The sequence below is a fragment of the Sphaeramia orbicularis genome, chromosome 13, assembly GCF_902148855.1.
Source record: "Sphaeramia orbicularis chromosome 13, fSphaOr1.1, whole genome shotgun sequence".
Classification (NCBI taxonomy): Eukaryota; Metazoa; Chordata; class Actinopteri; order Kurtiformes; family Apogonidae; genus Sphaeramia; species Sphaeramia orbicularis.
Window position 1 is genome coordinate 21,027,450 of NC_043969.1, and position 15,788 is coordinate 21,043,237.

The 15,788-nt window shown below is 41.4% G+C and overlaps 1 protein-coding gene across 1 annotated transcript; it reads left to right on the plus strand.

The window, feature by feature from the left end:
* Positions 1 to 12,178: 12,178 nt before the first annotated feature.
* Positions 12,179 to 14,944, plus strand: fzd9b (frizzled class receptor 9b). The gene has a single exon (XM_030153065.1). The coding sequence runs from the start codon at positions 12,650 to 12,652 to the stop codon at positions 14,405 to 14,407; it is 1,758 nt and encodes a 585-aa protein (XP_030008925.1). The 5' UTR covers positions 12,179 to 12,649; the 3' UTR covers positions 14,408 to 14,944.
* The last annotated feature ends 844 nt before the right edge of the window (positions 14,945 to 15,788 follow it).

Here is a 15,788-nt window from a genome sequence, read left to right on the forward strand (position 1 = left end):
AGGGCCCCCTCGCTGAAGAGGGCCCCCAATGGCCGCATATGGTCATTTATCTGTACAACTTATTAAAAAACATCCATTGTAAACAAACCACCACAGTGAGGCAGCGCTAACCCTCTCCTGTACTGTTTTGTGACTGCCGCCCCCCCCCCCCCAAACTAGAGGGATTCCCCCTATGCAATGACAAAGGCTATGAGGGTCATGTAGAAGTGACCTCCACCCTCATGCACCCCCCATCACACCCCCCACTTGCTGTCAGTGGAACAAACGGTCTGTCCACACTGAGCACGGCGGCGTGAGCATTTAAAAATAATATCAATGATGAAGCTCCTACCCTTCAGGTTTGCAAAAAGACAAAAAACGAAAGAAGAAGAGGAAAAACGCCAACGACACAGCAGTAAGTATAAAGTAAACCACTGTTTTCTCCAAATGGGCTACAACTGTGTGATATGTTTGAAAGTGTGTGAACAAAAGCCCTCACATCAGTGACCAAACACACAGCTAGATGTTAGCATGAGAGGGGGAGGATTCAGTTCAAGAACTATTCATATACACACAACACAACTGTGTTCTGTTTGAAGAATTTAAATATAGAATAAACACAACTTCTCCATCGCCCTTTTCTACTGTTGTACAGCGTTCCAAAACTTCTTTGGAGCTAAATAATTTGGATGTGGAGGACCGAAGTACGACAGCATTAAAAGTATTTAGTCCTGAAAAGCCAAAGCTAAGCCTACTGAAGTGTTTTCACTTACTCTGGATGGTTGTCTGCCTCCTGCTGCGGTCACCCACACAACTGTATTCCAAACTAAATCGTCTGGTCTTATGAATCCCATCCAGTTTGGCCAAATAATCCATCCAGTTCAGTGGACATTTTCGGTTAGCTAGCAATTTCCGTTGGTGATCTGTCCATCCCATTAGGAGAAAAATGTCCCTTTTCCATTGCGTTTGTCCGTCTCATTCATACGTCTGTTCCTTGTGTGTCAGCTGGTTTAGGCACAGAAGAGGACTAGAGTAGGACTGCAGCAAAAGTTTGTATTTTCAAGCCAACATTTGTTCGAGTCCCTCACATCAGCTCTGTGCCCTCACTGTGGAACTGAGTTCTGTTCAAGTTCAAGGAGGCACACGTAAACTATACATGAGGCGTTCAGGAACAATTAGAATAATGAGGAAATTACAACACTTTTCAAAATCGTCAAATATTCAGAATATTCAAATACAGCATCAAAAAAATGAATGGCGGTGTCTGTGAACCATGTCTGTGAAACATGTAATCACAATCCTACATTTTAAACTCTGTAATTATCTATATTTCCCACACTTGCCCATCAACACATCACAACACTTTGCACCATGTGCTCAGGTAGTTTTCCCGATGAGGTCTGACGTTACATTTTGGTGCATTATGGGAAGTGAAGTTCTTCTCCTGCAAAGTTACTATCAAATCCTCCACACTTTAGTCATATACTTCTAGAAAAAGGACAAAAGCAAGCCTACTCACCAAATGGCTTCTTTTTTTTTTTTTTCTTTTTTAGACACTTTGCTTAAATTTCTGTCAGCACCAATTGATAGTGACAATTTGTGTCATTCCCATCAACAATGCCTAATTGAAGACACTGTGTCCTTTACTACACTCTGGTGGATACCCTGTGTTGCGTAATACAGAGTAATTCATGACTCATTAAATGCACCAGAAAACAGGAAATCGCATCTGGATTTTATTTTTCTTCTTCGGTGATTCGACCACCACATCTTCGTGTATTAGGGGCCTCACTTTACTTTCTTGCCTAGGGCCCCCAGATATCTTGAAACAGCCCTGGATGGCATTACAATGGATCTGTCCACTACTTTACACAGTCTACTGCTAATCTCATTTCTACCTTATTGACTGTCTCCTTTGCATACATCCATAATAACAGCCTGTGCACTCATTTCTACAAGAGGACTGGGATATATTTCCAGAGAAAATTCTCATGTTTCAGCGTCTCTCTTCCATTCCTCAACAGCAACAAAAGTGTAGAACACCAGCTACCACTAGCATAGATTATAACATACACCTCTCAGAACAAAACAACAGTCTAACTTTATATAAGAACACAAGCTGTACATCTTGTACCTTTAAAAAATGAAAAACAACTGCAGTCTCAGAGGATCAAAAATAGTAAAGGATATTTTCAATGTGAACTTAACGTCAAAACTTTCCATCTGTGAATACTGTTTCTAAAGTTGATTGACTGGCCTTGACAAAATAAATGGCAACTGCAAGTGTTATTTCAAGTCAGATATGCTACTTGTTCCTTTAACCTTGTTCACTGCACCCCCACCCCTCACTGAGTCCAATTTTAGTCTTTCCAGTCCAGTCTGTCTGAAATCACTCACAAGCTGCTCTCCGACCCATAGTGAAATACAATCAATCTCAGAGCCAATGAATGACAGTGGAGAATTCAGATTCTGGGAAATCAGGGTACAAATTTTCCCCAGTTTTATACACTTGGAAGTCAGGCATCGATTCTTCTCCTGTCCCCCACAAAAATCCTAGTAATTTAAACAAGAAAATGCCATTGTTCCAGCTTCCTTCCCTGAAAAACTTTATCTTTAAATATTTCTAAGTCCTCTGACCCTACTTTCCCTTTCCACGAAGCCCTAGCCATCCAAAACACCCCTTACACACACACACCCCCACCCCACCCACACACACACACACCCCTCTCCACTACGCCTGTATGGCCACGCAGTAGTATTGCTTTCAACTGCATTGCTCCCCAAGGACATCTGAGAGTGGACGCGAGTGTGCCGAGAAACTTCAGCCTTTAAAAACAAAGTAGAGTTTTACTGATGCAAATCCTGCCATTCGGTATTAGCCTTCGAGTGCACACACACACGTATATAGACACGTATGAGTTTATTTAATGTTAAACATGGCTAAAGAGAGTGTAGTTGACGGTTGGAGGTTATAGTAATATTAACTGAATGACTTTCCTCTGTATTATGTACCTAAATACACGGCATTATAATAATCAGATGAATGTATTTATGTAATGTTTGGTGAGGTTTGTTGCAAAAACATAACATGAACCATCTACTTTTCAGATTTCACTGTTTTTTACTTGATGCTTCGGCTGCAGGACTGAAATCCTGTAGATCTCATTCCCACAGGAGCTGTTTTAAAGCTGTCACATTTGGAAGTGGAGTAGTTCACAGGAAGAAGAGTCCAGCTGCAGTGTAGTGTGTGTTTATTTATTATTTTCAGCCAAATTAAAATATATACACAAAACAGACTGCTTAAAGAAGTGACGATATATTCAGATGGATTCAAGATAGATAGTCTCTGTTATTGTTATGGAATTCTTTTTAGCAGACTCATATGTTTCAGTAACTCCAAATCTCAATACAAAAGGCGTTTAATATAGTAAGATCAAGACCTTAGTATTATTCCACAGAGACTAACCCGGCTAATCCCCCTGAGAACAAAACCTTGGTGACAGTGGGAAGAAAAACTCCCTTTAAAGGAGAGATATTTTGCTTTTTTTTAATGGATGCATTTTAAAACATTTCCCTGGGGTCTACATAAACTGTAAATGCTATGCTTGGGTCTGAATTCTTCATTAATTCAACTCCACAGGTCCATCCTCAACCTTATTTCTGAGTAATGACACCAGAAAAGTCGTTTTGAGCACTGGCCCTTTAAATGCAAATGAGCCGCTTCACACCCCACCCCCTCCAAGTTGTTGACCATGCTTTCTGTCCCATTCAGCCACTTGTGTTCATTAATACAACCAACAACTGAACATTTTAGGTAGAAGTTTGGACATATTTTCAGTATGGACTACAACCGCTGCTGCTGACAAACAATTATGTCGTACTCGGAGAAATGTTCGTTGGAAGTCTTGACCTTATATGTGCAAATGTCATGACATAACTAGTTATGAGATGTAACAAATCAAGCAGGAATTGAAACAGGTTGTAGAAATTCACTCAATTTTTGCCGGAATGAATATAAAGATAGCTTTGCAGCACCTGGAGGGTTCAAATTTAAACTTTATGAACTATTAGGGTCCCCAAATACACAAAAAATGTACCAAAGACTAATAAAAGGGGGTTTAGCAAAATATGACCCCTTTAACGGAAGAAACCTATAAGAAAGCAGATGGGGTGAGTGGACAAGAAAAACCACACAGAGAAAGAATGATAAACAATTGGAAGATCCAGTTACAGATGGATGTTAATGATGTAACACAGTCACAGACAGAGGCGATTTCTCAAAGACTGCAAGGGAAGCTCGGCTTCCCCTAAAATTACAAAAATTAAATGGCTAAATATGTATGGTTGTGTTGACATTTCATTGACTACAAATGTGTTAGAACACGTTCATCTCACAGACGAGTTCATTCAGAATCAGCTTTATCACAAATCATTGGATTCGATGTTATTCACTTCTCACACATTCCTGTTGCGCTGTTTTCTCATACGATCTCTGCTCAGTGCATTTGTCCGTAGACGCTCGGCGTCCATGCACTTCAATGGGACTGTGTGGAACAGTTTTTTTCATTGCCTCAGAACTGGACGGTAATTGGATAACTGCCACGATGTTGTCCCGCGCCTGGACGCTGGGCATCTCTGGGGGTGAATGAAGCTGTGGGCGGAGCTCGGCCGGGCTGGACGCTGAGCTTCCACGTGGTGATTGGAGGATCAGTCAAAAGGCTGAATCCCGTTTGACTGACAGCTATTTTGAAATATACTCCTTCACTTGACAGAGTTCAGTTTAATACCGTTGCGCATTCTGCTGTGAAATTGAGAGAGAAACCACTACGAAGTTACTCGTTCATTTCTTGCACTGTAACTAAAACACACTCATTGTACTTCCTTGTTTCAATTTAACATAATTTCAACGTTTTCTTGTTTACTTGCTACAATAAGGTCACTGACCATTTTCTTATGAAGGAACGGAGGGCCGAATTTATGTTTAGATAACTTTACTTTTTTTTTTTTTTTTTTTTTGATGTAAGACGACAATGAGCTTCCCCTCTCTGAAAGACGAGCAGCCGCCACTGGTCCCAGAGTTGTGTTTCTCCAAACCTGCCGCACTCAAAACACACCTAAATGGTTACCGAAATACAACTATTTTTAATCTTATTCTAATCCTATGGTTTGGCTGGCCTATCACAGTATCACCACTGTGATCCCTGGCTGGAACATAATAACTTACATGGCTTCTACTTCAGGCCTCATGAGTCCAGTATTTCCTATTTATATAGACTTGTCATCATATCTGGCATTTTACAGCAGCGTATTTAGCGATAAACAGCCACAGAGGGCAACACTGTTAAATACAGCCTGTAAATAATTCAGAGTTCCTTTCCAATTTGAACCACTCGTAGTTTCCACTGTTCGCTGTAACTGTTTGGTTTGTATTAATACCACACACTTAGTGTTATATCAGTGCAGGACATATTTCTGGTCAGAACAGCAGCGGGAATAAACAGTCATTTGTCCTGATGCTAGCATATACAGCATTCAGATGTAGGTTGACACTACTTGCACTTGGCAGTTTAAGAAATTACTGTTATTGTTCTGCACAAACAGACATGTGTCTAAGTCAAAAAATACTGTATGATTCCAAATAGTGACTCACTGTTATTTTGCTTTTTCCAGCGGTGAGCTCCTAGTTTCTCCGGTGTGTTGTACTCTGGGACCATCTACAGCTCACCCATAAATCAAAATTCTGCTATCAAGTCGGCATTATTGAGTGTACTTTGTCATTTTTCCAGAGTGAACATATGCCTAAAATGGGAGGAATTTTAATAGCTGTATTATCTGGAATATATACAAAACAGACTGGATTAGTTATTAGTATAAACACTAGAATAATCACAAAAGCATCTGGATCATTATGAAACTTTTTTTTTAAAGTGAAACAGCAAAAACTGCACCCTTGTTTAATTTCAGCGGCGTGGGCATTTGGGTTGATACAGCAGCGGTGTCATTGTTGCTACCTGCCACAAGCTGCAAAGGACATTATCTAGTTTCAAAACACCGGAGGATGAGGAACACAGATGGGCTGCAGTGATGAATCAGTCCCATTCACTCTGTCACCTAATAGCACGACATAAAATTGCATAAGAGTGAAACTGAGCTGCACGCTCATTAGAGCAAATAACATTTTCAAAAACGTGGATTTGGACCGAAACGAACATTGTCACTTAAACAGACATCATAACTCTGGAGTTGTGATTAGAAAAGAAGAAAACTAGGAAAGTCCAAGTGTGACTGCTGCTCACTTTTACTGTACCTGCTGCCTCTTGTTTCTGCCAGCACCGCATAAATTACAGATTATTACTACACAGTACGAACAAAGACATAATTACATGATCCAAGTCTCAACAATTCACCATTATACTCCCTGTAGAAGGCAGTACACTGGTCCAGATGTACTGCTTTAAGTGTGAGGTGTCTCTTATTACACCCATAACAATCTCAGACAGCCCGTGTCTCTGGGATAGTAATGTCATGCCGAGCTGTGGCAAGGCTCTCCCATTGTTCTCCACGGGATGTTTATAGCTTTGTGCCTGATATATGATAACCAATAAGTAAAAGGTAGTAATTACAAGGCCCACACTCCACGGATCGCCTGATGAATGCATGAAATAAAAGATGAGGGTTCTTTGTGGAGGCTTGTTATTTCAAAGACATACAGAGACTTGGCATACGGCGGCATTATGAGCAAAAAAACAACCAGTCAAGAGGAGAAATAAATAACATATACCCATTCTCCCACTAAATTGCAAAATAAATAGCAATGACCTTCTTAAAACAAATCAGCTGTAAGCCAGCAAATGTCCAAATCAAAATACTGAATTGAACATACTCCTACTCTTTCACCATTTTCTGCTCAGGTCAAGAAGAAATAACATAATTAGATGAAATAAAAACGCATAAAAAGAGCACAATAGCCCCCTATTGTCGAACTCAGGACACATTGCTGCGGTGCGGTCAGACCTCGAGTCTCCTCAACTAATCAGCGGCATTGTGCCATTGATTTTTTTGCGGATGTCGCCCGAGGAATTCAGAGAAGAGTCACGTCATGAAACTCAATGTACTTAACAGCTAATTTGCAAATTTAATAAGTAAGTGTTGCAAGGTACAAATGGGACATAAAGGTTTTTTTAAGCAAATAAAACACAACCATAAATCATTTTGAATACAGGTCACTGCCTCTAATTTAACCCTCTGTTGAATATAAAGTAAACTGCCTCAAGAAAATACTTTGACCCCCCAGTGCCCCCGCTGTGAGAGGCTTTGTGACTTGGACACTAATGCATCCTGATGTGTTCTGCTTACCTTGGAGAGAGATACACTATCTCTCTGGTAATAATCTAAGGCCTTCTAAGGGCACACGCTCACTCTCCAATGACCCTTTGTCTTTGACGTGTGAACTCAAATACATTTAAGTGGCGAGGCTGCTGAGAAGGAATGGAGCATTTGTGTTTAATTCAACGAAGGGCCTCAGCAATGACGTACAATAAGATATCATCTCATAGTCTGGAATTCCTCCCCCGCTCGATCAGACTTAATCTGAAGAGTTCTTTTTTTTTTTTTTTACCTGACGCCAGATCTGATAAAGCTCCACACATTGCCTCCATCTCTCCCAATTTGTCATCCAGAAGGCAGAAGAAGAAAAGATTTCCGTTTTTAAAATGGAGTTAAAGTGACTGATAATATAAAGCACTGTATTTAACCTGCATTATTTTCACACCTCAATGGGCTGATAAAAAAAAAAAAAAAAAAAAAAAAAAAAACATTTGTGACTGTTCATTCATCTTAAAGGAATAGTGGGTTTGGGAGCTTTTTTGTGTACAGTGATGCTGTGAAAGGCTTATTTGGTTTTCAGTTGTGGAAAAAAAAACAGCAAGACCACAAACTGGCGGCCACTTTGCTTCATATAAGAACGAGAATGAGAAACAAAAATAGATAAAATAACCATAGCTTGTAGGAGGAAAACACTGATAACTGATTAGCATCCACACAGATTAAAACCGGTCTTATCGGAAGAGAACACACTTAACATCTAAGTCAAAGCAATAAATTAAATAAATATATCAATAAATCTGGAACAGACCATCAAACTGAAAAAATATTGCAGACCATGGTCAAACTTTCCAGTCAAGAAGGCAAATATCATTCTTTGGCTTCTATAGGAGCCAAGTTTTGCCAATACTAGTAGTTTCTAAAATGGCAAAAGTGATTAATTCATCTATCTCTAAAAAAAAAAAACCCTCACAGGAAAAAACAGACATATTAATTAGTAAATTTAAAATACTTTTTGCCAATTTTGGTTAGAAAAACATAAGTTTATTTGTGCTACACTGTCCTCTAACTGTCATCTGTCAAGAGTTTAGTGTTGAGGAAACTATGGTGATGACAAGGATAAGCAAAAAAACAAGCTTTTGCTTCTAGCCTATTCCTTTTTTTGGTTTTTGTGTTTATTGTGGTTGTTGTGCTGTGTGTGGCGATTAATGTACAAACCAAAAATAAACCATTCATTCATTCATTCATGACATAAACAACTACTTAACACTATGAGAAGTTTATTTGGCCTTTATTTATCCAGGAAGATCCCACTTCTCCCAGGAAGTTCTGGTCATAGTGGAATCAAATAGTTTTGTGTAGAAAACACTCTAAGTGTATGTACATATATATATAAAAAGAAGAATAAAATAAGGTAAAGACAGTAAGAAAGAGGTAAATATACTGTACTGGTGACCTCCATAATTTCAAGGTTTATGTAAAGCAGCAGCATGTTTCTTTAAAAACTTAAAGGTATTAAAGTGATGATTTGTATCTTATTCCATCTCCATTGTGCATGAAAACAAAAAGCAATTTCACCAAGCCGTGAGTTCACCCTTTAGATATTTAGATGAACTGAAGCAGTCGATCTATTGTTAGAGTTACAAATATTATAGCATAAGAGCCTAGAGATTTAAGTAGATGAACTATACCAAAGCTGCCTTGAGGAGAAATGTGGGTTGACTAACTAAAACCACCCACAAAATATTGGTCAAACTATTCGATAGAAAATGATCCCACTGATAATAATATACATGCTACAAAATTAGAATAAACTATACTATAATGCAAAAACAATAAAAGAAATACCACTGACTTTAGGTTTTTGCAAATTTTATTAGTATTGCAATTTTCAAAATTCAAGTTTCGATTTGCAAATAGAAAAACTACAGCCCAAAAGAGTATGGTAAAGAAAAAATATTTAATGTCTTCTTTAATAAGTCTGTTGTCTTTCCCAACAACTAAAACAATCTCCAACTTGTAGCCTTTTAGAAAGGTCAAGGTCAAGGGAGTGGTGGCAGTCAGGATCGAAGAAAACGTGGGTGGGGGTGGTCAAAGGGGTTTCAGTTACAGTAAACAAGCATTAGTAAAGCACAAATAAAGCATAAGTATTTTCCGTTTTTGAGACACAGTAGTTGACGACACAAAAAGTGATTTCTGTTTTCATCATAATGCAGCGCAAGCAACCTAAATGTAGTAGTTCAACTACACCACTCTGCACCACAGGACCTAATATCTATAACAGAGAGGTATGTATCTTCTTAACCCTTTGTGAGGCTCACATAGAAATTTTCTGAAAATCAATATTTCAGCCTTAGTGTGTTATTGGAGGACATAACAGACTTTATTTCGTTTGAAAGATTTTTCACATTTTTTTATTGTCGATTAGAAAATCAAGGTCATTGAAGTTACCATTTTTGGTTCCTGACCTGTAAGTGAAAATAATAAAATAAATACAAGAAGTAAATATAAAGAATACAAGAAAAAGCACATGTAAGGTTATAGGAACATATATTTTAGAACATTAGAACATTGCTTTATAACATTAGACCAACATTAGTGCTGATCCAGACCCCTGTCCACATCCACATTATCCCTTTGAACATCATTCCTTACATTAGTACCATTACTTCATGGTACCTAACAAAGCAGGTACACTCACTGTTCATGCAGAGGTGGACCTTACAGACCCTGTAGACCACATTGGACCTGAGATTGTTGACTCACTGTCCTCACTGTAACTGTTGCTGCCACTGTCACATAATGTATGCGAAAATGACCAAAAACAGTCACTTGCCCGATAAAGGGTTAAGAAACTCCACAAAAATCAATACAGTTGTATTCTTCTGCCAGATGCTGCATGCGTTATACTTTACGTCTCAGTAAGTTGGCTCTGGTTCATTTTACAGAAAAGAACTCATTCTCAGGGCAGACAAATGTAAAAGTGCCTTCAGACAGAGTTTTAACACTGGGGCTAATAGAGACAGTATGCAGTTGACAGCCAATTCAGTCCTGCAGGGCGAGAGGCCAAAATCCTTGAGTTCCACCCGTTTGAGAAAAGATCAAATGCTCAGTGTAACAGCTGTGTGGCTGCATGCTCTCCCCACTCAGCCACTAGATGGAAACAATAGTCCTCCACTCGCCAGTCACTGTTGCATTCATTTGTTTCATGTTAGATCTGATTCTGTGCTCTGCTTTGTCTTATTCATTCAGTCATGTCACTTTAAATCATCCTTTTTATGAGTTCAGTGTGTGTGTGTGTGTGTGTGTGTGTGTGTGTGTGTGTGTGTGTGTGTGTGTATGTTTGTGTGTCAGCTGGCTAACCTTAAGGACTCTACTCTTCTTAAAGTGCCTTAAAGCAAGGCAGTGGAGTTTCCACCAGCTGCAGGAGTGCTTTGCTTCAGAGCAGACAACAGTCCTGCAGGGCTCAATAAAGTTTCACATTATACTGCATGAAAACATTAGCAGAAATGGTGACAGAGTAATTATGAGTCAGCAACAGTAAAATGCCACTGGGACTATCATTTTACTAGAACGGCGGGCTATTTTCTACGACCATACTGCAGAAAAATAAACTACTCAATGTTTGAGTCGGAGCAGCACAGGCTGACTTCTTATTGGTGATCCAGAGGGAAAGGAAGGGGGCCTGACCTTTCTAAATTTTCTCCTGCTGGGCTCATTGTGAATTAACAAAGGATCAGTATAGATTTATTTGGAAGTTGGAATGGGAAATTCTTTTAGTGATAACTGCCTCTGATGCAGCCAAGCCACCTGTAGTAGGATAAGTCAACAGTGGACGGTTAAAGTAATGCATTTTAATCAAATTTAGCCTCATATGTGCAATTAATTACATGTAACTTTATGTAGATTTAAAGGGTTTATTGTCCTGTTTGATAGCCCAAACATTGTAGTTGGTTTTTCTGGCAATGCATTGCCCAGATAGCAAATATTTTGGCAGTATTATGGCATATATTTGGCATTTTTGGCTTTCTTTTGGCATTATGAAAACCTTTAGGCTTAACTGTGGTATGATAATAGATATGGAGGCACCAGCGATATATGGCTGAGTTCTGGCATATGTGTGGTCAACCAAAAGACTGGACAAAGAGCGGGATCAAGTATAGGGATGGTATGGCATGTTTATGGCAAGCCAGGAGATTGACTTAAGAGCGGTAACATCTTATTCCATATATGGATGTGTTTTGGTTGTGTTTTGGAATATTTCTGTAAAGCCAAAACACTGCACAAAGAGTGGGAATTTCAACCCAAAAGAAAACCCCACTTCATTTTAAAAGCATGATCAACAGAAATTTTGGCCCCCTTTTGGCCTCTCTTTGGGTCAGTTTTGGTTACTTTTTGGCTGGATTATGGGGATTTGGGGCTTTTCTGGGACAATTATGGCTACATTTTGGAAGTCCACAATTAGTTTTGGGTGAATTTTGGCTTCCTTCTGGTTTAAATTTTGGCTTGCCTATTTTGGGCCATTTACATCCGCCCAGGACTTTGCCAAAATGGCATGCCAGTTTTGGTCCAGATTTAAGCCATAATGATTTTGCTCTCTGGATAATCTTATAGTTCCATGATACAGATCCAGTTATTACTGTTTTAATTCATTGTAAAAACTGAATAATGGTGTTCCCACTGACACCCACATCCACAGCTTTAATCTCTGATAGGTAGGCCTGTTAGACCATCCTCCAGCATCTGTCTGATAATTTTCCTTGTGTGGTGCGCCGGGCGAAATGTGAGCGTCACGGAGCGCCCACCCCCTCCTCCTCTCCTTCTCTCCCTGACTGAAGTCCCACTGAGCTGCTCTCAAACTTCATTGCCGAGCCTGAAAGCGGAGGACGAAGAGCTGGATCCGACAGACAGACCCAGATCCAGCCACACAGCCCTCCGGACCCGCCACAAACCGCGCAAAACACACGCGTAAATGTCCGCGTTTCGGTCTCTGCGCTCGTCGTGAGGATTTACATTCAGCTCCCGGTTTGATTTGGGTGATTTTACTCCTTTTGTTAGTCGAAGTTTCCGAGTGTCACGTTTTATTTACGGACCTTTTATCTCGACTGTCGGTGGGATTAATCGTTTTGATTCAGTCCAGTTTCTAAGACTTTACTGGACTTTGTGTGCGCAACGGTTTTGTCTTTTTTTCCCCAGTGTCTTTCTGAACGGAGCGGTAAAAGTAAAGGAAATGTGGACCTGCCTTCGCCATGGGGAAATAGCGGAGCTCTGTCTGTAAACCACCCCGTGTTTTGGACTTTTTCATGCTTATTTTAAAAGACACTGTCCCGTTTTTTTGATTCAAATCATGAGCATGGATGGTTGTCCGCTGAAGGTGGTGATTTTTTTGTGGTGTCTGCTGGTCATTTCAGGCTCCAGCTTTGAAATTGGCTCCTACGACCTGGAGCGAGGCAGACCAGCCAAGTGCGAGCCCATCGTGATCCCCATGTGCGTGGGGATCGGCTACAACCTGACCCGGATGCCCAACTTCATGGACCACGACGACCAGAAGGAGGCTGCTATTAAACTCAATGAGTTCGCCCCCCTTGTGGCTTATGGCTGTGATGTGCACCTCCGCTTCTTCCTCTGCTCCCTCTACGCCCCCATGTGCACGGACAAAGTGTCGACCTCCATCCCCGCCTGCAGACCCATGTGTGAGCAGGCCAGGGAGCGATGTGCCCCCATCATGAAGAAGTTCAGCTACACCTGGCCGGACTCTCTGGATTGCTCCAAGCTGCCCACCAAGAACGACCCCAACGCTCTGTGCATGGAAGCCCCTGAGAACGAGACCAGGATGGAGGGGAAGAAAGGGGAGGGGATGCTTCCGGTGCCCCCTCGGCCCCCGCACCCGGGCACCAGCACCAGCCGCTCACCTGGCAGCATCGGCTCCTGTGAGAACCCAGATAAGTTCCAGTTTGTGGAGAAGAGCCAGTCTTGTGCGCCACGCTGTTCCCCCGCCGTGGACGTCTTCTGGTCGAGGCAGGACAAGGACTTCGCCTTCATTTGGATGACGGTGTGGTCCATCCTGTGCTTCATCTCCACCGCCTTCACTGTCCTGACCTTCCTCCTGGAGCCACACCGTTTCCAGTATCCAGAGCGACCCATCATCTTCCTCTCCATGTGCTACAACGTCTACTCTGTGGCCTTCATCATCCGGTCAGTAGCTGGGGCTGAAAATATCGCCTGCGACCGCGAGCACGGTGAGCTGTACATCATCCAGGAAGGGTTGGAGTCCACAGGCTGCACCATCGTCTTCCTCATCCTCTACTACTTTGGCATGGCCTCCTCTATCTGGTGGGTCATCCTCACGCTCACCTGGTTCTTGGCTGCAGGGAAGAAGTGGGGCCACGAGGCCATTGAAGCCCACAGCAATTACTTCCACATGGCTGCCTGGGGCATCCCTGCTCTGAAGACCATCATCATCCTCACAATGAGGAAAGTAGCCGGGGACGAGCTCACGGGGCTGTGCTACGTGGGGAGCATGGACTCTGGGGCGCTTACAGGCTTCGTCCTCATCCCTCTCTCCTGCTACCTGATCATTGGCACATCCTTCATTCTCACAGGCTTCGTGGCTCTCTTCCACATCCGGAAAGTGATGAAGACGGAGGGCACCAACACAGAGAAGTTGGAGAAACTGATGGTAAAAATAGGCATCTACTCCATCCTCTACACGGTGCCTGCCACCTGTGTCATAGTCTGCTACTTCTACGAGAGGCTCAACATGGACTACTGGAAGCTTCGTGGGCTGCAGATGAAGTGCGGCTCATTCAACGGACACAACAACGACTGTTCGCTGCAGACGTCTGTGCCCACTGTGGCCGTGTTTATGCTGAAGATCTTCATGTCGCTGGTGGTCGGTATCACCAGCGGCGTGTGGGTGTGGAGCTCTAAGACCCTGCAGACCTGGCAGGGCCTGTGCAGCAGGAAGCTGACGGACAGGACTAGTGGTAGGAAACCGTGCAGCAGTGTGAGCTGCAGCAGCACACAATGCCACTACAAATCTCCTGCTGTGGTTCTGCACATGGCTAAGACTGACCTGCACTCAGACAACCCCACACACGTCTGAGACTGAGGTGCAGGTGCACAAACACACACACACACACACACACACACACACACACACACACACACACACACACACACTATGCCCTGTGTAAGGAGCTGCTAAAAAGACTTTGTCAGAAGATGAGTGGTTGAACTGAACTGTTACTCCTCTGCTGCTGCCAAGGGACACACAGGTACAGGCGTCACTATGAGAAGCTATCCATAAACAGTATTCAGTGCATAAAGGGAAATGTTCAGTATTGTTACTCCTATTTTCTGTGCAGTAGACATGCCCAGTGTTGCAAAGCAAAAGAAAAAGAAAAAACTGATGTGGGAGGCATCTTGGGAAATATTAGGCTATTCTCCTCCCTGAAAGTGGCATGATTAATTGTATAAATGTGTATAAATGTTTTATTTATTGTAAATATATTTAATTTAACTTTACCTTGGCTCTGTGTAGATGCATTTATTAAAGTTTGAAGGTCAAGGGAAATTTTAAGTGCCTTTTATAAGAACTCTGGTTCTGGCCTTTTGGAGGATAATAAATTTGTGGAATTCATGTCCAAGTTCATTGCTGCGTGCTATTATTGTTGTCATCTCAGTTACATATTCAGTCTTTACTGCCTTATAATGAATATTTATCAATTCAAAGAGTCCTTAACAGTTTCAGATGCATTAGTCACAAATTATTCTTCATTTCACTTCACTCCCCACCAAATGTGCTGCGTTCCATGCGCATGCTACATCCCAGAGGCGTCCCCAACGCTAATCCTCAAAGAGAATCACTGATGAATAGAGTGACAAAGCGTGGCAAGTATTAATGTTTGCATCACCGTCTTTAAAATGCAGAAGCAGTTTGCGGAGGAATATATTTAATTAATGGCTGTTTTAATCCTTCCCCAGAATCACTGTTGCCCTCTCGCTGCTCTATTTGATCCCCATGCAAACACTCAGCACTTTGATCTAAGAGGACAAATCTGAAGTGGATTTCAGCCCTATTGCATGGTTTCACTGACAGCTTTGAGTGTAGCAAAGGCACTCAAAACTGTGGTTATTCATAGAGTAGGTGGATTATAAACTTAAGATCCACATTTATTTGTGCTTTGGGGCTCTTATGTTAAGTTAGGAAACTGTCTGATATAAATTAAGAGAATTTTACTTATTCATTTTTGATAAATTCAGCCACATTTCCATAGCTGAATATGAGCTATTCTATGTGGACACAGAAACAATGTGCCATTAATCTTTTTGGTAAAATAATTGCTTTGTGAATCAGAGAAAAACTATTCATAACATTATTTTTATTAAATAAATGCCCTACATTTGGTCTTGGAGCTAACTTTTCAGTAATAAACTCCCCTTTATTATGCACTAGAGCCACCATGTTCTCACATGGTCCATAA

Coding starts and splice junctions, on each gene's coding strand:
- fzd9b (XM_030153065.1), top strand. CDS start 12,650: ATGAGCATGGATGGTTGTCCGCTGAAGGTGGTGATTTTTTTGTGGTGT.